The 23,180-nt window shown below is 50.1% G+C and overlaps 1 protein-coding gene across 4 annotated transcripts; it reads left to right on the top strand.

The window, feature by feature from the left end:
- The first annotated feature begins 264 nt into the window (after window positions 1-264).
- On the top strand, window positions 265-22,929 carry BCL6 (BCL6 transcription repressor). Of its 4 annotated transcripts, XM_059920749.1 has the most exons (11): window positions 1,459-8,446; window positions 9,498-9,595; window positions 10,747-10,785; window positions 11,604-11,777; window positions 13,339-13,560; window positions 15,194-16,165; window positions 16,711-16,895; window positions 18,284-18,451; window positions 19,553-19,683; window positions 19,798-19,935; window positions 22,652-22,929. In XM_059920749.1, the coding sequence occupies exons 4-11, from the start codon at window positions 11,617-11,619 to the stop codon at window positions 22,793-22,795; spliced, it is 2,121 nt and encodes a 706-aa protein (XP_059776732.1). In that variant the 5' UTR covers window positions 1,459-8,446; window positions 9,498-9,595; window positions 10,747-10,785; window positions 11,604-11,616; the 3' UTR covers window positions 22,796-22,929. The 4 variants fall into 4 exon arrangements, with proteins under 4 accessions (XP_059776733.1, XP_059776732.1, XP_059776734.1 ...); XM_059920750.1 differs by lacking the exons at window positions 1,459-8,446; window positions 9,498-9,595 and adding an exon at window positions 265-350; XM_059920751.1 differs by lacking the exon at window positions 9,498-9,595 and having other exon boundaries at window positions 1,459-8,151.
- Window positions 22,930-23,180: the final 251 nt, after the last annotated feature.

The raw sequence follows: 23,180 nt of genomic DNA, 5'->3' as shown, positions 1-23,180 counted from the left end.
GGGGCGCCCACGTGACGGTGGCGGAGCAGGCTGTACCATCGCCCGGGGGCCGGGGAGGGAGAGCCACCGTCTGGCCCCTCGAGCCTCACACCGAAACCTCCAAACCCGAGACGCCCAGCCTGTGAGGAACCCGAAATATGCCGGACAGTGGGAAAATATTGTGGCTTTGAGGGTTTTTTATGGGCCGGAGCAGGCAAAAGTCGCGGAGAGCTGACACCGAGTCCTCCCCTGCCACGTAGCAGTGGTAAAGCCCGCAGCTCAAATTCCGAGAATTGAGCTCTGTTGATTCTTAGAACTGGGGTTCTTAGAAGTGGTGATGCAAGAAGTTTCTAGGAAAGGCCGGACACCAGGTGATTATTGCTGTTGCTGCCGCCGCTGCTGCTGCTGCTGCCGCCGCCGCCGCCGCTGTTGCCGCTGGTGCCGCTGCCGCCGCCGCTGCTCATGATCATTATTTTACCTTTTAATTCTTTTTTTTCCGCTCTTGCCAAATGCTTTGGCTACAAGTTTCCTATGTGTATCTATTGATGTAAATGTATATATTTATTTGTTGTAGCTGTCAGGTGTTAAAATAAATGCCGAAGATTAGTCCCACGTCTCTCCCACTCTAGGATATAGATTTTTATATATTTACTATTTTATTCTTGTTGTCTTTGAGTGAATTGGCCGGTTTGGGGAGGCTTTTGCCACCCTCCCTTGTGTTGTTTTGGTTTTTGAAAAGGAGGTGGAGGAGAGGAAGGAGGGGAATTAGGGGGCGGCCGGAGCAGAAAGGACGAGACAGTGCTTGGGTGGGGGGGTGATTCGGGCAAGTCTGGGGGCTGTCTGGCCCCAGACGGCGGAGAGGACGCGCGCTAGCGCTCTCGCTCTTTCTGCTGCTGCTTGCGTACGGCTTGTGATCTCGCTGGATTCGTGCGGCTGTGTTTTTTCCCTCTTTTCTCGCTTGCAAACTGCCTTCCTTGCTCCCTCGCTCCAGCCTCGCCTTCCCTCCCTCCCTCCTCCTTTCCCTCGCCTCTCCTTCCTTCCCCTCTCCCGTCCTTCTTGGTCACTCCGGGAGGCGAGGAGGGAGGCTGCCCGCTCGCTCGCCCCGCTGGCTCCCTTCCACCGGCCTTGGTCCTCTAGATTCCCTACCTCCGAGCCGAGATTTGGGAGGAAAAATGCAAGCGAACTCCTCGTTTTGTTTTTGTTTTTTGTTTTTCACAAACCCAGTTGACGTATGGGTTCTACTCTTTCTTTTCAGAGCCGTGATCTTCCTAACGAGATCCGAGTGTTTTGGTGTCCCCTTCCCCTGCGTTTTGGGGGAGGTTTAGCTTGCCTGGGGGCGGGGATGTTGAATACTTTGAAAATTATTCTTTCTTGGTTGCAGTCTAGGGAGTCGGGAAGCCCCGCGCGCTCCCTCTCCCCATCGTGGGGAGAGAAGCTTGTGGCGGGACGGGGATTTGGGGGGGTGGGTGGGAAAGGGGTGCGCGTTTGCACCTGCGGTGCTGTTCAGCGTGCGGGGACTCCGGGAACCTTCGCAGGACGGCCCAGCCAAGCGGGAAGGTGGCGGGATTTCTGGCGGTCGCGGTGTTTGTATTTTGGGCGCTTCGTGACTCGGTGTTAGCTCCCAATGGCTGTTGCTCCGCTTTTCTAAATTTTATTTTTCCCATGGTGCAAGCTTTGTAAAAACAAACAAACAAACAAAAACTGCGGGCCGGAGAGTAGCCGGCGTCAAGGCTTCAGATTTCCCCTTGCACTGGGCGAGGGGAAAAACAAACAGCCCCAGCCCGCGGTCCTACGTGCGAGACCCGGGAGGAGAGAAGGGCACTTTGTGGCCCCAGCTGGGGGATCTGGCGCGGGAGAAGGGGGCGCGGGCGCGAACGGGAGATCTTTGTGAGTGATTTTGCAAAAACGGATTGCGAGGTTGGTTGGATTTGCAACCTGTGGCTCTCCTCGAGGGAGTAAGAATGCGGGAAGGCGGCGGCGGCGGCGGCCCGGGGCGGGAGTGGGTGGGGAGTTGGAGCCTCGGAAATCGGCTGCGCTGGGGAGCAGCGGGAGCGAGGGGCCACCCCGCTGCCGGATGCAGTGACCGTGGTAAACGTCTTGAGAACTGTGGATTGCGTTGCCTTTATGATGCCGTATTATCTTGGAACTCTGGCCAAAAATGGAACTAGTGTGGCAATAATGAGTTTTAAAAGCTATCCTATGGAAAACAAGTACACAAACCTACAAATTAAAAAAAAAGCATGAAAAAGACCCTTTTTATGTTGTGCACTCTCTTGAAATGTTTGACTTGGTGGTGGGGGTCCTGACAGCTGAGCCGAAAGAATGACCCCAAAGTGGGTGCTCAAAGTCCAGAGCTGTTACTGGGTCCCTGACCTCTTCTGTGAGCTGGCCATCCCCCCCAGGAAACTGATTTAATCCTTTATGGATTTTTTGTTCAGTTTATAGTTTCCAGGAGGTAAATCTTGTAATGCTTTGCTCTTTTTCTTTTAAAGTAAAATGTCAGTAGATGCATTTTTTTACTTAAAAAAAAAAAAAGTAAAAAGAAAAAAAGTGGGGCAGGAGAGAAGGAACCAGGGAAAGGGCTGTTTAGAAATACAGTTTGTGGCTCTGAGCGATGCTACCGGCTTCCTCTACAGAGACTGCCAGTTTCCCTTTTTCTTTGCAAGGTGTGTGTGGTTTTAATAAATAACTTTAAAAAAAAGTAAGAGGGGGGCCCGCAGGATCGGTCAGGAGACAGGTATCTATTTTGCTCATTATTTACTACTAAGAGCCTTTGGCACTGGAACAAAACCTCGTAAATCTGCAACCCAAGTTGAAGTTCATCTGGCCCTAGTCCACCCGCTATTCCTGGAGGTAGCAAACATGAGCTCAGAGGAACGAGGTGAAATCACATTCTTGCTTTAAAATATATGTGTTTTTTTTTTTTTTAAAGGAGAAAAGATATTTGTCTCTGGGGGAGGAGGAAATGGAAAGGGAGTACCAGGAGATGGGCATTCCCTTGCTAAAATGACTGTAGTTGAGTCTTCAGGCCAAAATAGAAACCTGAAGATGGGAAATAGTCCTCCCTCCCCCCACTTATAAATAGAAGGTTCCAATATCCTATTTGGAAGATTTCCAATACTGCAGGCCCAAGCATTGACTGGTTTTAAGGGTCTGTTGGTAGCGACGATAAGGCTAGTAGCTGTTTATAAAAACCGGGCAACTTGAAGAAGGCAGCTAGAAATGGGAATTCTCCAATTGGCCATTTCCTCTATGCTCAGTTTTGAAGGGTTCTACCCCTTGCTTTCTTGAAAAGCCTGTCCCATTTTTATTGTGGGTTTGGTTGACAGGAATGGGACTCTAAACTCTTAAGCTGTCGTTTGCTGAGCCTTAAAGAGTTCCAGTTATTGGTTGAGTAAATGGTAGCCATGGCTAGATGTCAAAATTCTTCCTTCCCTCTCTCCTTTGCCGGGTAGCCACACTCACAACCCACTTTGTTGTGAAAAATTTAGCGATTCAGAGGAGGTGGTGCGGCAGCGCCACCCCTCGGTGGGTGAAACTATCTATTTGCAAAAGTCAAATATTTGAAAAATGTTGTGAAATGACCTTATGAGGATTTTTTTTTTTTTTCTTTAGGAAGGGGAGATAAAACTAGCTTTTTAAACAAGGACTTTGTAGTTGATCTCTCAAAAGGAGGGAGAAAAGCTAGGATGGTGTCATAATAGGCGAAGTAGTTCGAGTGTGTGTGTGTGTGTGTGCGCGCGCGCGCGCTCTCGGGGAGGGTTGCCTGGTTGGCTTTAAGTAGGCGAGTTCTCCTGGCGGAGGTAGCCCCCCTTCCCTCTTGGCCTTGACCTCTCAGGGCACCCGAATTCTGCTGCCTGTCTGATATTGAGACAAGGAGGAATGTTTTGGTGTAAAAAAACCTTAGCGACTGGAAGTCCTGTAGTTTTGCTGGCGGTGAAGATGGTGTATGTGGGGGTGGGTCGGGGAGGGAGGTTTGTGGATGGACTGGGGCAATGGTAGGCTGATCCGTAGCCGGGTTTGGAGTCCTCTGGGAGTCAAAGTAGTGTGGCGCGTGCCAGTTGCCTGCACTGCGCAACAAGTGGGAAAGCCGCCGCAGTGATCCGAGCGAGGGTGCTGTGTTGTGGGAAAGCTGGCCGGTTTCTCTTCGCCCCACTGGAAGCCAGGAACGGCTCCTCCCAGCCCTCCCCGCCTCCCACTCTGAGACGAGAGCCCCACCAAAAGACCAACTCGTCCCCACTCCCCCATCCCCGGCTTAGCCGGGTGCTGTTAAGCCTGCCCTTGGCCTCCAGGACCCCTTTTCTACGTGGGAATCAGTTTATTCCCGACTTTTTTGCTGGTCGACCAGTGTTTGGCAGAAAGCTCTGGTAATGCCGTCGAGTGCCTTCTGCTTTTTGAAGACATGTGCACCTTTTCTTTCTCTTCCCAATACATTCAGCCTTTCGGGCTGGAAGAATCAAGGCATATATAATAATACATGAACGCAGCTCCAGATACCGCGTTTCGGTTGCTAGAGGCCTGAGCATCGGGAATAAGGAATTACATCTAGTAAATTCAGTGTTTTCCAGCTTTGCCCTATAGAGGCACCCCCCCCCCTCCCTTAAGAGACAACAACAGCAAAAAGGTGGGGGGCAGTCGGGTGTGAAAGGCTGTGGTCGCGCGGCGATTTTCTCACGGACTGAGTCCGCCACCTAGTGGTAGGTCCTGGCTGAGTTCCCCGCCTAGGGCAGTGGACCGACCGCGTCACCTATGGGTCCCCAAGTATCCCAACCAGGTGCTAGGACTGACAGAGGGAGGGTACCCTCCAATGAGGATGACACCCAACCTCCAAAGTTTTGGTACGATGGATGAAAATTAGAAAGCCTGCGGGTGCTTGCTCCATCCACAGCCACTCAGCGACTGGCATCTGCCTCCGCTAAGAGAACCAAGAAGTACCGGGTTCTGAAAACACGATTTCCCAGTCGCTGTGGCCTCTCCCCCGGAAAAGTCAATAGTGGAGGGATGCCACAGGGGCTCTAGGACATATATCGCTTTACAATTGAGGAAACAGGCCTGATGAGAGGGTTAATGGTGAGTTAGTGACCTAACCGGAACCAGATTTTAAGCTTCTGAATTCCAGGTCAGTGACTTAAAAGTCAAAGGCGAGTTTATCTCCGCCCCTTTGAGTTATCTAAGAGAAAGGAGCAGAAGTCAGAGGGAGCCATGATTTTAACCTCTTAGGTAACCATTGTTGGAAAGGGTTCCCCAGCTGTCTCCGAGGAATTTGTTTAGAAAGCATGGCCCAAGATTTTCAGTAACAGACATGAAAAGCCTACGGTAGTGCTCAGGGGTGGGGGTCTCAGTTCTTGGGAGGGGGCTGTGTGTGTGTTAGGGCGTGATTAAAGCCCAGTCCCTAGACTTGCAGAGATGCACCTCGCTGCTCCCGAGGCTCGCATTTGGATCCTGAAATAGCTCTCTTCCCCTTCTTTCCAAACTTTGCTTAGTGGCTTGGCGAGAAATCAGTTGTGTGTGTGGGTCCTATGGACAGGCAGAGTGAAATCCACAACAGCTTCTCAGCAAAGTTTTCTTTCTCGGAGCTCAAAATTTAAGATGGCAAACGCGCGACTGCGTGCTGGCGACCCCTAGCGACCGCAGGCGCGCACACCCGCGGGAGAAGCCGTTGTTTCCACCGCCCTGGTCCGCCGGAATCGAGTTCCGCCTCTCCCGCTGCGGGAGCTGTTGGAGGCCGCGTCGGAGAAACGCGCCTCTGTTCGGGTTGGAAACGAATCTGGGGACGTGTTTGAAGAGCGGTCAAGTTTGACTCATCGCTTTCCAAGGACAGTTAGTGCCTTCCATCTTCATTAACGTGAATAAAGACCTTGGCTGACTTCTGTCCAGATCGGATTTTTAAAGGCATTGTTTGCCTGGGGAGATCATGCCTCTCCTCTCTCCCGCCAGACCTTTTGCAAAGGCCGAGCCAGGTCCAGCCAGGATGGCCAAAATATCTTTGCTCGTGGTCTGCTGGCATCGACTGCCGGCCCTTTCTGGAAGGCCGTCACGAGCTGGGCGCCTGGGGAGCGTCCCTTCTGCAGCTCCTCTTCAGATCTTGATGATAAAACACATCCCTCTATTTTATTGCATTTCCTAGAAGCTTGCAGGCTTGCAAGAGCGCTGTTGGCAGGAAGTGTGATAGAAATGAAAGTCAGGACATAATGTCCCTGAACACCTCCTCGGTCACCCAAAGCGGCTGCCGAGGCCACCGCGTTATCAAATTCACTTTCATCTACTGTCTTCCTACCCTCCCGCCCCCCAGCCAAGAGCGCGAGGAGTGTTTCTCCCCCAAAACAAAAACAACTCGGCGGTTTGACCCTACCCCGCCACCTCCAGATCACCATGGCTAGACCCGAGCAGCTCATTAGCTGAGACGCTGCGGAGAAAGGGAGCGCTCAGGAAGGAGCCCTGATGCTGGTTCCACTGCGGCAGCTCCAGCCTTATTAAAATCCCCCGTCCCTGCCCCTAAAGAGTGCTTTGCACTTCCAGATTCTCCTTTGGATTTCTCAACGAGTTATTGGAGTTATTAGATTACCAGTAATCCAAAACCCGAACGGGATATTGAAGGGGGAAGCGCGGAAGGCATTCTCCAAATCGGGAGACTGTGTCTAAACTAGGTCAATGGGAAGGAGGGGCGGGGCGACAAGGAGTTGTCGGTTTTAAGCCTTGATGGAGGGCTCCCTCTAGTGTTAGGCAGCGGTAAAACATGATTAGGTTTGAGCTAGTCCCGGAACCACAGGACTCCTAATTTCCAATAAGTGCATTTACTTAATTTTAGCTTCCCTTCCTAGATTCTCATCCCATCCCATATTAAATTTCAGCCTTCGCTTTCACCTTTATCCCACCGGGCGAAGGGATGAGAAAGTGGGATTTTATGAAGCCGAAGAGGCCCAGTCTTTACTGACCCCGCCTCCGCTGCTGATACGATGCGCGGCGCACTGTGACGCTACCCGCCAGTTTTAGGAGTGGACTGCGGCCTTACAGGTTGCATCTTTCGCGCCCCCTACTCCCCACCTCCCGGCCCCCACAAGTGCCTCTCGGAGCCCGATACTGAGACCGATTAGGCGATGGCGCCCAGGGATTATAATTCCGAGGAAGGCCACGGGAAGGCGAGGCCACCTTGGAGCGCGCCCATGAACGCGATAGGGTTTGCGCCCAGGCCCCTGCCGAATCCCGACCTTTTCTCCATGGTTTCGGAGAAATCGGATTCGGAAATTCCGAAATCTGGCCAGGTTCGGCCTGACAGCTCCTATTCTAAAGATCTTAGGCGGAAACCGAGCCGAGCTGGGTTCGCCTTCTTGCCAACGTAGGCGGAAGGGGCTTTCGGTTTAGTTTTCCTCCAACTCGGCTGGGGCGCGCTGGATGGAGACCCTCAGTCCTCGGGACTCCATCTTTTTGACCTTGAGGCCTCGCCTAACCACTCCCTTTAAAACAGGGGGAGGGGCGGGGGGCACGCAAAATGAGAGAAAGAGAGAAAAAAAGACACACCAGGCAAACAAACACCGGAATTCGGCAACTTGAAGTCATGAAATAAGCCTGGGATTGGACTCGAAATCCTGGGTTCTAGACCAGCTGTGCCTGACTGTCCCTATTTATAAAATTGTTATGGGGAAGGGGTTGAACTAGTGAACTATAGGAGTCCAGGACCGGGAGCGGACGAGGTATTTAGGGGAAAGTGTGCCGTATTCCTCGCAAGCCTCCTCCCCGGGCGCCCACCCCCTCCGCCAACCTCGCCGGGTGAATCCCCGGCGGCCCGCGCGGCGCAGGCTGCGGTCCTGGCGGCCGTCCGGGCCGGCAGCTTCCTGGAAAGTTACTTCTCGTTGGAGCCGGCGATAGGCAGAGAGTGTTCTTTGAAATCCGCTGAGTTGAGATCGACTACGTTCCGGGAATGAGAGGGTTGTGCCATTCCCCTCACTGCCCCCTGCCTTGACGGCGTAACAGGAAAAAAAAAAAAAAAAAGAAAGAAAAAAGGCACACATAATGTTCGTTACCGAGGTGCACGAAAAGTTTTTTTTGAATGTAACCAAATTAAGGGCTGCCACCGGGGTACCGCCGGGCCTCCGCCGCGCCTGCGGGGGATTCGAGGTGGACGGGGCGCGGTGCGGGCAGCACGCCCGGGGGTGGGCGGTCCCTGGCAGACAGGTACGGTGTGATGGGGGTGGGCGAATCTGCGGATCTGCGCGGGCTTGCCCTGGCCGCAGGGCTCGAGTTTGTGCCCTTGTGTGTGAGCAAGAGACGGGGGCTGCCTCTGGAGGCGGGAGGAAAAGGCTGGGGTCTTTCATATTGGCTGGCTTCGCTCTCCTCACCTCTTGTCTCTCTCCCTCTCCTTTCTGCTGTCTTTTTTCTCTTTGACTTTTTTTTTTTTTTTTTTTTTTTTGGAGGGGGAGTTCCCTCTTTTTTTCTTCTTCAAACCCTTTAAAGGATCTGCCTTCTCAAGGTGCCTCATTAAAAATACACAGGGAAAGCGCCAAAGGAGAGAACGTGTGTGGGGTGGAAAAGACCATGTTTAACTCTCACTTGGTGGTTTCCGCGACTGGGGCTGGCTGGGGTGGGGAGAGTCCACGTCTGGGCCCTTGCAGATGTCAGTTTCTCCTTGACAGCTCTGCTGTCTTGGTTGTTTCTGTGGAATGAGTCTTGTGTTTGGCATTGGTGGGATGGCCGAAGCTAGGAGACGGGGTTTGTCCCGGGCTTTGCTTGGAATTAGTTCTGAGATCTTGGGCAAGACATCCCCTGGAGCCTCAGTGTCGTCCCAGGAAATGGGGGCTGTTATTGTTATCAGCCACAATAATGGATGGGAAAGAGCTGAGTGGTCCCGAAAAAAAACCAGATGCTGTAGTGCTCCCACACCTGCAGCATCTAGAGGGTGGCAGCGTTGCCCACACCCACTGTAACCCACATACTCACTAGTTGTGGGGCTCCGAAGACAACGCTAGCTGAGAAAGGAGTGGACTTAATAAGGACAGGGGCCTTAGTGTATGCGCGTTGTTTTTGGTCAAGCCAGGCCGAGAGGTTTACAGTGGAAAGTGCCCAGCCTAGGGCCTGGCTGACAGTGAACCCAGGGGAATTGTTTTGTTTGTTTGTTTCATTCCGCATCTGGAGTGAGTCATTGCCACTTGTCAAGGTGAAATGGCAAATCTGGGCTTCCTGTGGTTCCAAAAGTCTGTGACTGGAAATCCACAGGCAAGATGGTGTTTGAAGCTTGTTCCAGGGCAGCCTTAGGTATTCCAGAAGGGTTGAGGGATCTCTTCCATGGGGGAAGAGGGGAAGGTTTATAAATAAACCTCACTTGTGTCTTCAGCATTCGTTTTCCAAGGAGACCATCGTCGGACTTTGGTTAGGACCCATTCAGTGTATCTCTCTTTGCCCATCTTGAGTTAGAATGGGGAGAGGAGGAAATAAATAGGTTCTTTTGTCTTTTTCTATCCTCTCCCTTCCCCCATTTCCTTCCCCTGTCCCCACTCACTCACATGCACACATTAACCTTGAAGCCGATGAGATTGAGTGACTGGCACTTGGGACCACAGAGAAATGTCAGAGTGTTTGGTTACAGACTCAAGGAAACCTCTCATTTTAGAGTGCTCATTTGGTAAGACTCAGCAGCCTGGAATGGGGGCAAAGTGCTTGTGTGAGGGAAGGAACTTAAAAATGAGATTCACCCACATCAGGGTGCTGTCTTGCATGTTCTACAGCACGTAGGCTGATTTGGAAAGGGAACAGGAATTTAAGCCAGAAGACCTAGGGCCAGGTCACTCACCGTTTATGTGGCCCAATATGACCTCCCTGGCCTCGGGCCCCTTTTCCCGGAAGATAACTCTAAAGGGCTACACTTTAAAAAAAGTCGTGCAGGGGGGGGGGGGGTGTGGTTTCAAATATTGTTTTGTTTTGCAGCCCACATGTGATCATAAATGAGAGTCTTTCACCTATGCTTTAAATTATTTTGTTTTAGAGAAACCAATTTGGAGAGGGTCCATATTTCCTAAGCGCTTCCTGGCCAGGTCTCAGTCAAACCACACAGTTAAATCTTTCACCAGCAGGGGGAAGCACAAACTTGGAAGTTTGTAGCCCTGTATCTGGTCTTAGACCCAAGAGGGATGGGAGGGGAAATTTCAAAAAAGGAGAGAAGAGTAGATATACCATCTCAGGTTGTATTCTGCAGATTCCTTATTCCATCTTAAGTGTTTCAGCTAGTCAGGAAATACTGCCTAGCTGTTTGTCCTGAGCAAGCCACTTGAACCCAAGTCTCAGTTTTGTCATCAGTGAAATAGGGATAAAGATGTTGACCCTGTTGGCCTTGTGGAATCATTCTAGGCCTTGAAAGATAATATTTTAGCAGTTTTTGAAAACCATCCAGAGTTTTTAGGCCCCTGAAGGATCATTCTCATTAGTATTGAAAGAATCACTTTTATTAATTTTTTCTTTCCCATAAACTCAAGGGCCTTTGGATGGCATACGTTTTTTACTCTGAGAGAGGAAATAAATGTGTCTATGTAATTAATGTATGAAATTGTATTCCCAGTACTCATGGTAAAAACATTATTATCGCATGGCTTTGGATGCCCGTTGTTTCCGTAAGAGCCGAGCTGGAAAAAATGTTTGCTAGCTTGTGGTAAAACCGCACCAGTTGGCAGGCTGCAGCTATCAAAGTAAAACTAAATATGTGTGTCCTAAAATAAGACTATAGTGGACAATCTTACATTCATTAAATCAATTTCTGTTTGCTTTTTCTCTTCCCTGCAGGTTTTAAGCAAAATTTTGGACTGTGAATCAAGGCATTGGGTAAGTAAATTGAATTATATGCTTTACAATTTTGTGGACAAACTTTTTTTTAATTTGCCAATGTATGTGTCTCTGTGAGTGGTGCCACTTTTCATTAGATGAGATAAAAGAGAGCCAATTGCCTGTCCGTCACACCCAGCCCCCACCCCTTTGCCCCTGCATTCAACTGTCTTAACACTGTGTGCGATCACTCATCCCCTTACTCGTTTCTTGGTTCACATTAATTTAGCCACCTACGATACACCAGCAAGGCGCTAGGTGCTCAGGATACAGTCAGACAATTCTGAAGCCTAGCAGGGGAGAGACAGATGGTGGCTGGGATAATGAAATGAGATGCCGATGAGAATAGCTACGATTTTTGAGAATCTACTGTGGACCAGGCACGTATCTCTAAGTTTTACAACCGCATAGGAATTACTACTCCCATTTTGGGAAACTGAAGCCCAGAAACCGTAAAACAACTTGCTCCAAGTCACACAGCCTGCAAAAGGTATGGCCCATGCGCTAACCTTCAAAGCATGCTTTCTCTCCCCTGTCACACACTCACTGCCTCTCAATGCTGGCAGCATGTTTGGTATGTGGACAAAACATTCAACAAATATTCATTCCCTTCCTCTTTCCCCAATAGGGTTTTCTGTTAACAAGTTGGTTAAAGATTATTAGCTCATTGTACAGACATGAAGAGTAATGCCCAGAGATGGGCCATGAATTGTTCAAAAGCAAACACAAGGGAGCAGGCTAAGCCGCCTGCTCTCACACTCCTGGTAAGAAAGAAACAGGTTCTGGAGGACTAACAGGATTCTGACCTTTTCTTTCAGGTGAAGAAAAAAAATGGCCTCGCCGGCTGACAGCTGTATCCAGTTCACCCGCCATGCCAGTGACGTTCTTCTCAACCTTAATCGCCTCCGGAGCCGCGACATCTTGACGGATGTTGTCATAGTGGTGAGCCGGGAGCAGTTCCGAGCCCATAAGACGGTCCTCATGGCCTGCAGGTGAGGGGTCTGGAAGCGGAAAGCGGACGCTGGATATAAGGGGAGCGATGGTGCCGGCTGCCAGTGTGGAGCGCGGAGGCCTCTGGCTGTGTTTGGGATCACATCTCATTTTTCTCCAGATCTCCAGCACATGGCCTGGCAGAGTGGGTTCCCAGGAAGCAAACGAATGAGCACACTTTCAGAAAAGAAAGAGTTTCCGTTCTGTGGGGATAGAGGGAGAAGAAATCATATACTGTGTCCAGAAGAGATGTGTTTTGGGCAAACATGGAGACTAACTTCAGTGAACCAGTGAAAAAATGAAAAGTGAAAGCGAGTTTTAAAATATTTTAAGCAAGTTAATTTGAGATCTTTTGCTCTTTTTTTCTGTGACTGTATTTATTTATACCATGACTATATTTCTATGGGTGTTTCAGAGCATATGTAAGTTGGTGAAAGTGAGCTGGCTAATTCTTCATACTTGTCAAGTATTTCAAGTGTTCAGAGCAATTTATGTTACAGCACCTCCCTGGATCTCCATAGTGCCCTGTGTTATGGATGGCACGATTAGCTTCATTTCATAGATCATAAAATGAAGACATTCATAGGTGAACTGATGTAGAGCCAGGGATTTTGATTGCTAGTAGAGGACTTATTCAACATCTACAACAAGCACCTTTGTTTTAAATAGTGGAGAGGTTTATATAGAGAGAAAAATAATAGCTAACACTAACCGAATGCTTACTACATGCCAGGCATCAATCTGTCCCCTTTACATTCTCATTCTTGCCACAGGCCTGTAAGGGAGACACTCTTGTTTCTGCTTTGCAGAGAAGGAAACCAAGGTGCAGAGAAGTGAAGTCTCTTACCCAAGGTTGCCTAGCTACCTACCGGGTGAAGTCTAGCTCACTTCTGGCAACACGCTCAGAAAGAGTAGACTCCAGATGACAGTCCAGAATTCTGGCCTCTCACTGAGTGCTCTTTCCTCTACCAGACATCATGGTACCAGGAGGCATGGCTTGACACTGACTTGGCTCTCCTAGGAGTATTGACCTTGTGATAGTCTATGGACTTTTAGAAAATCAGTAAACTGTAGATGTAGGCATCATTTTATTTGTCATCAATACCCAATTTGCTTCTAAAAAAATACAATAAGATTTTAAAAATAAAGATAATTTGGTGGAACAAGAAAAGAAATGCTTATCCCAAAGATATAGGCTCAAAATAGTTACTGCAAATGAGTGCTAAATTTAGCTCTGGTAAGCTGTGCAGTTAAGACCAAAAGAATACAGGTTCTGTGACTTTGTGAAAATCACTTGACCTCTTTGATCTTAGTTCCCCCGTTTGTAAAGGGAGAGAAGGATAGAATCTGCCTTGCAAGGTTGTGAGGAGCACGGGATAGCGTATGTAAAGTGTGTAATGACTCTCTGGGATTTAGTAAATTCTCCATAAATGGCAGCTATTATTAATTGCCATGGAAGCTCTGAAGCTAGGTCCAGGGGAGACGGGCTGAGCGCCCGTGCTGACTGTAATTGATAACAGTTTCTATGTGTCTGTTATAGTGAGACATTTCTTTGTTTTACAGTGGCCTGTTCTACAGCATCTTCACAGACCAGCTGAAATGCAACCTCAGTGTGATCAACCTGGATCCTGAGATCAACCCGGAGGGGTTCTGCATCCTCCTGGACTTCATGTACACGTCTCGGCTCAATCTGCGGGAGGGCAACATCATGGCCGTGATGGCCACAGCTATGTACCTGCAGATGGAGCATGTTGTGGACACTTGCCGGAAGTTCATCAAGGCCAGGTGAGCTGCCGCCCAGATGGAAGCCTTGGAGACGGAAGGGATCAGACAGGGTCAGAAATGCTTGATAATGCTTGCATGCAGAAAAAATAATCCACTGTGATACGCCACAGCCTACCTTTCCACTGCTTTTGCACACTCCTGCTACCTAGGTATGCCGTGTGCATCCCTACTTCTTGCTTCCTTCCATTCACTTGATAGACCCTTTCCTCCCACCCATCCTGCAAGACCACGCCTGGATGCCAGCTTCTTCATAGACGTTTGTGCAGTTATCACTTTGCTGTTTCCTCAGCTCTTCAGCTGTGTCTGAAAGCCTTTTGCCTGTCTTTTAGGCTTTGCCTCTGTTTTCACTATTTGCATACATGTTTTGGTTCTCCTTTAGGCTTCCACTGTAACTATTTACATATGCCCCTTAGTTCCCCCACCAGACTGTGGGCTGCTTTACTCATCTTTTATGTCACCCTGCTCCTACTAGAGAGAACATTTATTGAATTAAACTGGGTTCACTGGATCTAGCCCCCTACCTGAGGGCTGGTAAGACATGACTATCACGGAAAGATGAGGAACCTGAGAGCCAAAGAAAGGAAGAGCTTTGCTAAGTGGGACAGAGACTTGGGCCTTGACTTCTGTAGAACCATTTGATTCAGCTACTCCAGGGTAATTGCATCCCTTCTCAGACAGAAAGGTTTCCGGCCTCTCTTTGAACATCTCCAGGAGCCAGGAACTCAGTGTTCCCAGAGCCATGCCATGCAGTTCTCCCTTGGATAGTTCGAAAGCTCTTCTTTACGGCGAGTTGAAATCTGGCTCCCTTCACCTTCACTCCTTGGTTCTAGCTCTGTTAACTGCGGTCAGACTGAGCTGGCCTATTTTTCACCCACATAATGTCCCTTCAAGTATACGCAGCTTGAGCTCTTTGTCTCCTGTGGGTGATAATGGTGGCAAGATCATCATTATGAATGCTTTCTCTGGGTCAGGCCTTGCGCTTGGAGCGTTCAGTAACTTGCTCCAGGTCACAGAGCTGCTAAGTGGCACAGCGGAGACTGGAAACCAGGTCTGGCGGCTGCAGAGCCAGGGCTTCCTACGCTGGCACGTGCTGCCTGTTCTCCAAAGTAAACTTCCCCACGGCTCCAGGCAGTATGTAGAGCGAGTCCCTTCTTCACAGGGCACCAGTATGACAATGACCCTCCAAACATGTGGCACCAACATCGTATAAATTCTTCCCTCCCTGAAGCTCAGTTTCCAGGTGTGTAAAATGGAGACAGTAATTCCTGATCTACATCCCTTCTGTAAGGATGAAATAAGATAAGGACTCTGACAGCTTTATATTCTATAACATTTGAATAATTATAGATTCATGCATATGTATACATATGGGACTTAAACATACAAAATCACGTCTAAACAGGCACTGATTGTGTGGGTAACTCACTTCCCTTCTCTGGGTTTTGTTTCCCCAGCTGTGGGCTAGATTGCTAGACTTTTAGCGGAACTGCCTTGTAACTGCAAGTGTTTCCCTACTCCAGGGCCACATCGCCCATGTCTGGCTGACTCAAGTGCAAATGTGGTTTCATAGTCCAGTGTCACTTGGAAGGTTCTGATTTGGAGACCGGGGTCTTCTCTCTTTTTGCTCCTGCAGTGAAGCAGAGATGGTCCCTGCCATTAAGCCTCCCCGTGAAGACTTCCTGAACAGCCGGATGCTGATGCCCCAAGACATCATGGCCTATCGGGGCCGGGAGGTGGTGGAGAACAGCCTGCCCCTGAGGGGCGCCCCTGGCTGTGAGAGCAGAGCCTTCGCCCCCAGCCTGTACAACGGCCTGTCCACGCCGCCAGCCTCGTACCCCGTGTATGGCCACCTTCCGGTCAGCAGCTTCCTCTTCTCCGACGAGGAGCTGCGGGACGCCCGGATGCCTGTGGCCAACCCCTTCCCCAAGGAGCGGACCCTCCCCTGCGACAGCGCCAGGCCAGTCCCCAGTGAGTACAGTCGGCCGGCCATGGAGCTGTCCCCCACTGTGGGCCACAACAACGTGTACTCACCCAAGGAGGCAGCCCTGGAGGAGGCACGGAGTGACATGCACTACAGTGTGGCCGAGGGCCCCAAGCCTGCCGCCCCCTCGGCCCGGAGCGCCCCATACTTCGCCTGTGACAAGGCCGGCAAAGAGGAAGAGAGGCCCTCGTCGGAGGATGAGATTGCCCTGCATTTCGAGCCGCCCAATGCACCCCTGAACCGGAAGGGTCTGGTTAGCCCGCAGAGCCCCCAGAAGTCCGACTGCCAGCCCAACTCGCCCACGGAGTCCTGCAGCAGCAAGAACGCCTGCATCCTCCAGACCTCCGGGTCCCCTCCGGCCAAAAGCCCCACTGACCCCAAAGCCTGCAACTGGAAGAAGTACAAGTTCATCGTGCTCAACAGCCTCAACCAGAATGCCAAACCAGAGGGGCCCGAGCAGGCCGAGCTGGGCCGCCTTTCCCCTCGAGCCTACGCTGCCCCGCCAGCCTGCCAGCCGCCCATGGAGCCCGAGACCCTTGACCTCCAGTCCCCAACTAAGCTCAGCACCAATGGGGAGGACTCCACCATCCCACAGGCCAGCAGGCTCAATAACATCGTCAACAGGTGATTTCAGAGGCAGTCCGGACCTGGGGTCGGGGCTTACCTGGGCAGGGTTCTGGGGTCACTTCTGATGGATGCAGGGGGCTGTGTTCTGCTCTTGCCTGAAATGCTGAGCACGTTGGAGCTATGGGCCAAGGCCTATTGATTGAACTGGCCTAAGTGAGGAAGGACCTTAAGCTTCGGTATGTTTTCACAGAGAGAGAGAATTCCCCTCCATGGTAGATGAGCATTCCAAGAATCCCAAGCTCCTGCAATCTCTGTGGCAGGGGGGAGTCCTCTTACTTGCCTTGGACCGCGGGAGGCTGTGGACTGTGGCACTGCGGGGAGGAAACTGGGCCCGGGAGTGGAGTTCGGGCTCAGTGTGGCCCCCGTCCGTGATCTCGATGTGTCTGCTATTTGGAGGGAGGCTTGGGGACAAATAACTCTGTGGCTCCAGATTCCAAGTGGCCTCTGGGCTGCCCCGAGCACAGGGAGGAGGGGATGCACAAAGGCCAGGCAGAGCGCCCTGCCCTGCTCCAGCTGCTGAGGCCCTTTCCTCCCCCCCACAGGTCCCTGACCGGCTCCCCACGCAGCAGCAGTGAGAGCCACTCTCCGCTCTACCTGCACGCCCCCAAGTGCACGTCCTGTGGCTCTCAGTCCCCGCAGCACGCAGAGATGTGCCTCCACGCCACTGGCCCCACGTTCCCCGAGGAGCTGGGAGAGACCCAGTCCGAGTACTCAGATTCCAGCTGTGGTGAGTTCCTCCCCCTCCCTCCCCTGGCCTCAGCCTCTGCTCCACAGGCCTTGTGTTTCCATTTTATTTACGCTGTTGTCATTGATTGGGAGAAGCCCCTGGTTGGAAGTCCATTGGCATTTAAATCACCAACCCATAGTCCCACTCTTGACCTCGTAGGGAACTAGGCTGACCACAGCAAGGGATGGGGAATTTGAGTTAATCTGGGGGACTACAGAAGGACCACACAGCCCTTTCAGCTTCCTTCCAGCAAAGTTGGCTGTGGGGCTGGCCATAACTAGCTCCCGGAGCCTTCTCAGGCCCTCTGGACCCAAACTGATTGGTGTGCATGTTGGTTCACCCTGCTAGGCTGTACATTCTAGAAGGAGAAGCATCCGGCCTTATTCATGCCAGCATTTCCCATCGGGCCTAGTGAGTCTAGCACAGAGTAGGCACTCAGTTTTTGTCAGCTGAATTCGATTAGTTGAACTGATTATTAATTGACGTTTCTGGATAGTGTGTGACTGGCCTCCCCAGGTTTTACCTCTTCCTCCAGCTCTGTCTGTAGCAGGATAGCCCAGTGATACCTCTTCAGGGGTAAACCACCATGATGTGTCATTTCCAAATTGTTAAAACAAAAGAGAAAATTAGTTATTTACACTGAGAGGCTTGGCACAGGGTCATGGACCGATAGTTGGGAGAGCAGGGACTGTCCCCTCCTGGCCCCGTGGCCATTTGCCTTTGCTCCACACTCCAGTTCCTTCTCTCTGGGCCTCTGTTTCTACTTCCACCATCATCTTTGGTCTCCCTATCTCAGAACTGTTTGGGAGACATGAAGTCCAGATAGGTGCAAGGGTGACCATGGTCATCGTTAATTCCTCCTTCGATGACCTCAAAGTATCTTTGACTTTGATTCATATCTTACATTCCTATGATGCTTTATGTTATACAACGTGCTCCTGCGAGGTAGGCAGGACAGGGGTTTATTATCCTGATTTTGGAGATAGAGACACAGACAGAGGCTGTCTTACCCAAGGGCTTCTGGGTATGAATGTAAGTAGAACTATGACCTGATAAGGAAAGTCAGTCCTCAGAGCTCTCGAGAGAAGGAAGTGCCAAGCTTTCCTCAAGCTGGCGCAGGCCATGTGGGTACCTGTGGGTTTGAGTTTCCCTCCTATACCTTAATATTCAAATCTGTCTCCTTTCGAACCTCCACGATCGAGACTCTAAACGCTAAGAAAAAGAGAATCCGCACAGGCCCTTTGCTCTGGGCTCCCGTGAACACTGGGCAGACAGGGCACTGGGGGCTCAGTTTGGCCCTGGGGGTAGCTCCGGAGGAGGGAGGCCTCGGAGCCCTACCTCCCTTCCTTGTGGTTCTGACGCTGGTGCCCCCTCCCACCCTCCAACAGAGAATGGGGCCTTCTTCTGCAATGAGTGTGACTGCCGCTTTTCTGAGGAGGCCTCCCTCAAGAGGCATATGCTGCAGACCCACAGTGACAAACCCTACAAGTGTGACCGCTGCCAGGCCTCCTTTCGCTACAAGGGCAACCTCGCCAGCCACAAGACCGTCCACACGGGTATGGCCCTGTACACCCTGCCCCCACCACCCGAGCTCACCAGGGTGCCCCAGGGGCAGGACGGGGAGAGCGTTCTCGAGAAAGCAGTGTAGGGCCTTGGCGCCCGGTGGGGTGAGGCAGGGAGCAGGTGCCGTCCTGGCCTGAGTGCGGGCCAGGCCCTGTCACGCCTTTGCTTAGTGACCCAGCCACTTCCTGCATCCTTTGTCTTTCCTCTGACATGCTCTGTCTTGCTTCTCCACCTCTGCTGGGGTCAGAAGTGTTAATCCCACTGTACAGGGGAAGAAACTTTGGCTGAGAGGGGCAAAGTCGCTTCGGTTTTTATAAATCAGAAAAACGCTACAGGCCTCTTGATTCCCTCTGAGGGCTTGTTCCTTATCAACTCACATTCCTTTCCCAGGTAGCGCCTAATAACCTGATTGTTGTCCAAAGTTGACTCTCTCCTGGTATTTTAAATGGGTCTGTTATCCCAGAAACTTTCCATGAAGGAAGGCTCGGCCCTCCTATTGGTTTCCTCTGTCTGAGCAGCTACTCCAACTCAGGCCCCAGCCCTCTTGCAAATGGAATCCAGCTGTAGTTGCCACAAGTGGAAAAGCATGTTTGTTCTCAAAGAGAGAAACTAGAGCGGCCTGATTGTGTCTCTCTGGGGAGTGGGTTGATGACTGAATCAGTCTTACCCGAGGGAAGAGCTGGAAGAGCCTTCCCAGGTCATCTAAACTCACCCCTCGGGTTCCAGAGAGGGAAACTGAGGCCCAGAGAAGGAGAGTGACATGTCCACATCCCACAGTTATATAATCCCAATGAAAAGGCTGGTTCTTGGAACCTCGCTCCCTCCTTGTCCCACGCCCTGCATCGTTTCCCTCCGTCCACATCACCACCTGCTTCTTGACCCTGGTCGTGGGCAGGCGAGGTGTGCTGGTGCGTGTGTAAAAGAGGGCTGGCAGGCGGGGGTGGCCAACCCCTGACGCCTCTCTCTGACATCTTCCAAGGGAAAGAAAGCCAAAGTGGCCCCAGGAAGGGCAGCTTGCTTTGAAATCCAGGGCCCGGGGACTGTGGAGACCTCTGCTGAGTGTGGCTTGCCTTTTCCCCTTCTCTCGGTGACAGGTGAGAAACCCTATCGCTGTAACATCTGCGGGGCCCAGTTCAACCGGCCAGCCAACCTGAAAACCCACACCCGAATTCACTCCGGAGAGAAGCCCTACAAGTGCGAAACGTGCGGAGCCAGATTTGTCCAGGTGAGTAGAGGGCGTGGGGAAGGACCCTAACCCCGGATGCCGCTGAGAGGCTGCGGGGCGTCTGTAGCCCACCCCGGCAGAGCCTCTCAGTTCGCTCTTTGCTCTTCTGCGCAGGTGGCCCACCTCCGTGCCCACGTGCTCATCCACACTGGCGAGAAGCCCTATCCCTGTGAAATCTGTGGCACCCGTTTCCGGCACCTTCAGACTCTGAAGAGCCACCTGCGAATCCACACGGGAGAGAAACCTTACCATGTACGTTAGCCTCTCGTGGCTGCTGGCTGGCCTGGGATGGGTGGGGAGGTGGAGGGCTGAGGCCGCAGGACTGTTTGCTCTAATCTCAGGCACGCAGTGGGATGACCACTGAACTCTAACGGTCCTAAGACCTGGATTTAGGCCTGATTTTCAAAGACAACCAGCTTGACCTTGGCCTGAGTCTTAGTTTGCTCATCTTTAAAGTGGAGGTGTTGGGCGAGGTGATCTGGGCCTTAGGAAGGAGGTCTAGATTGTGAAGACATAGATATCGGAGTCATTCATTCATTCCACAATCGCTTATTGAGTGCTTCCAACACGGCCCTAAACTGGGCTAGATGTCTACTTCAGGGGAGCTAAGGTGTTTGAGAAGGAGCAGTCAATAGAGTAGGAGGAGACCCAGAAGAATGTGGTGATACAAGGGAAAAAAACAGAGAAAAGGCAATTGCAGGTGACCAGCAGCAAAAGGCCATGATCAGGCCATAGGAATCACAGTGTTCTAGGGCAGGGTCTCAGCCAACTATGGCTTGTGGGCTAATTTTTGAAATTCCATGAGCTAAGAATGGTTTTTATACTTTCAAATGGCTAAAATAAAAAGATCAAAAGAATAATATTTTGTGACATACAAATTATATAAAATTTAAATTTCAACGTCCACAAATAAGGTTTTGTTGGCACACAGCCAGGCTCACTTGTTTACGTATGTCTCTGGCCTCTTTCACACTACAGTGCAGAGCTGAGTAGTTGTGTCAGAGAATATCAGGCCCACAAAGTGTAAAATATTTACTGTCTGGCTCTTTACAGAAACAGTTTGCCGATCTCTGCTGTAAAGGGGAAAGATCCTGGCCAGGTAGCTGAGATATCTGGGTTCTTATTCCAGCTTTGACAATGACCCTTTTTAGGGCTGTGGGCAAACCCTGACCCTCTCATTGGGCCACAGTTTTCTTTCTCTATGAAATAGTGAAGATGCTGTAGATGAGCAGTTTTCAAACTGTGCTCTTTTCAATCGTTGAGGTTCTGCAACCCCGCAGGGCAGGACTGGAATGAGACAGCAGCAGTCTCTTTCCCTTTCCAGTTTCCATTTAATTTGAAAAAAAGAGTCCCATGGTTTACAGGTGTGGAAACTACTGTTATAGATGAGGCTGGCTTTGCTGAGTTTATGGCATCGCTGTAGGTCGTGATGGGCACAAGGACGAATGAATGAATCGTTAACCCGTATCGCAAATGTTAACCTGAAAAGGTGGTTATTTTCATTCAGTTGTTTATCAATCCTTGAGTGAATATCTCCTTACTTGCTTTTGTTCTTGGGCAAATGAATCATCTTCTCAGTACCTTAATTTCCTCATCTGTAAAATTAGCCTGATAATAACACCTACCTCATGGAGTTGTATTAAATTAATGGATTCCCTGAAGCATTCAGAACAGTGCTTGGCCCATAGTGAGAGTCCAATACATATTTGCTGTTTCAATTATTCTCTGGATGTTTAGATGCACAGGAATGTCAGAGTTAAGAGTGACCTTCAAGTATATTGACTCGGTCCCTTACAGAAGGAAAAGCCAAGGCTCAGAGAGAAATGCCGCACTCAGGACACACAGCAGTGGGTGCCATAGATATGAGGGGCCCTTGTCTCCCAAGACCGGGGCTCTTTCTACTCACTGCCTGCCCATTTAATTTGTTTCTTTTTCTAAATTTATTTCCATTTTTATTTTAAAACATATTCTCTATATGAACATATTTTATTACACTTTTATTAGGGGATAGTTTTAGATCTATAGAAAAGTTGCAAAAATAGTATGGAGAGTTCCCATGTGCACCCAGTTTCCCCTGTTGCTAACGTCTTATTACTAGGGTACATTCATCACAACTAATGAACCCATTCTGGTATGTTATTTTTAACTGAAGTCTATACTTTATTTGGGTTTTCTTAGTTTTTACCTAAAATGTTTTTCTGTTCCAGGATTGCATCAGGTTACCCCATTACATTTAGTCATCCATTTTACTTTTAAAGAACTTTCCCACTAAAACCATTATCATCCATTCATTGAATCAAAGCAAGAAACAGCTGTACTTGCTAATGCCTTGTTAGCTGATCCGAGGTATACACACTAACTTAAAGGAATATAACTGCATTTTAAAAGCATATCCTAGATTCCAGAATTTTCATGAATTCAAACGGTTCTAATCCATTTATCCAAATATGTTCAGATTTATTGCATAATTGTCTGAGGTATATTCTATTAGGAACTGGGAAGATTACAAGGTTTCGTAAGAAGTGATCACCACCATCAAAGGATTCCCTACCTGAGAAGGATGCTAATGCATGGGATGGCATTACATGGCAAGGCTAGAAATCTTACAGAAGTCAAAGGAAAGAGGGATTATTTTCATCCTTGAGGGATTCAGGAAAGCCTTAAAAATTTGGGGAGTCTGCATCGGAACTGCATTTCTGGTTTAGACTTGAACTTGTGGAGCTGAAGCAGGGAAATGCATCTCAAGCAGGGTAAAAGCATGACCAACACTTTGGAAAGCAAGGAAGGGACATTTGTACACAACTTACTTGTCCCTTAGCAGAAGCCAGAATTCATGTGGGTTCTCAAACTGGCCTTCCAGAGGGAAGAGCTGCCCCATCCCTTGAAGGGAGAATCTCCTTCTCAAGGTCCTTGAGTAATCACGTTTCTTGAGTTGATGACTAACAGTTTGCCTCTGGTTCTCTTCCAGTGTGAGAAATGTAACCTGCATTTCCGTCACAAAAGCCAGCTGCGTCTTCACTTGCGCCAGAAGCACGGTGCCATTACCAACACCAAGGTGCAATACCGTGTGTCCGCCACTGACCTGCCCCCGGAGCTCCCCAAAGCCTGCTGAAGCATGGAGCGTTGATGCTTTCCATTCGAGCCCCTTCTCAGAATCTACCCAAAGGATACTGTAACACTTTACCATGTTCATCCCATGATGTAGTGCCTCTTTCATCCACTAGTGCAAATCATAGCTGGGGGAGTGGGGGGGGTGGGGGAGGGGCGGGGGGAGGGGGAGCCAAGGCCGCTCCCCTCCCCCACTGCCGTAAAACATTAAGAAAATAATACTGCTTCTTCTCCTATGTGTAAGGCGAACCATGTCAGCAAAAAGCAAAATCATTTTATATATCAAAGCTGGGGGAGTATGCAAAAGTTCTGACTTGACTTAGTCTGCAAAATGAGGAATGTATATGTTTTGTGGGATCAGATGTTTCTTTTGTATGTAAATGTGCATT

The sequence above is a fragment of the Balaenoptera ricei genome, chromosome 4 (assembly GCF_028023285.1).
Source record: "Balaenoptera ricei isolate mBalRic1 chromosome 4, mBalRic1.hap2, whole genome shotgun sequence".
Classification (NCBI taxonomy): Eukaryota; Metazoa; Chordata; class Mammalia; order Artiodactyla; family Balaenopteridae; genus Balaenoptera; species Balaenoptera ricei.
The sequence above is the reverse complement of the archived record's forward strand: the minus strand, read 5'-3'. Positions and strand labels throughout refer to the sequence as shown.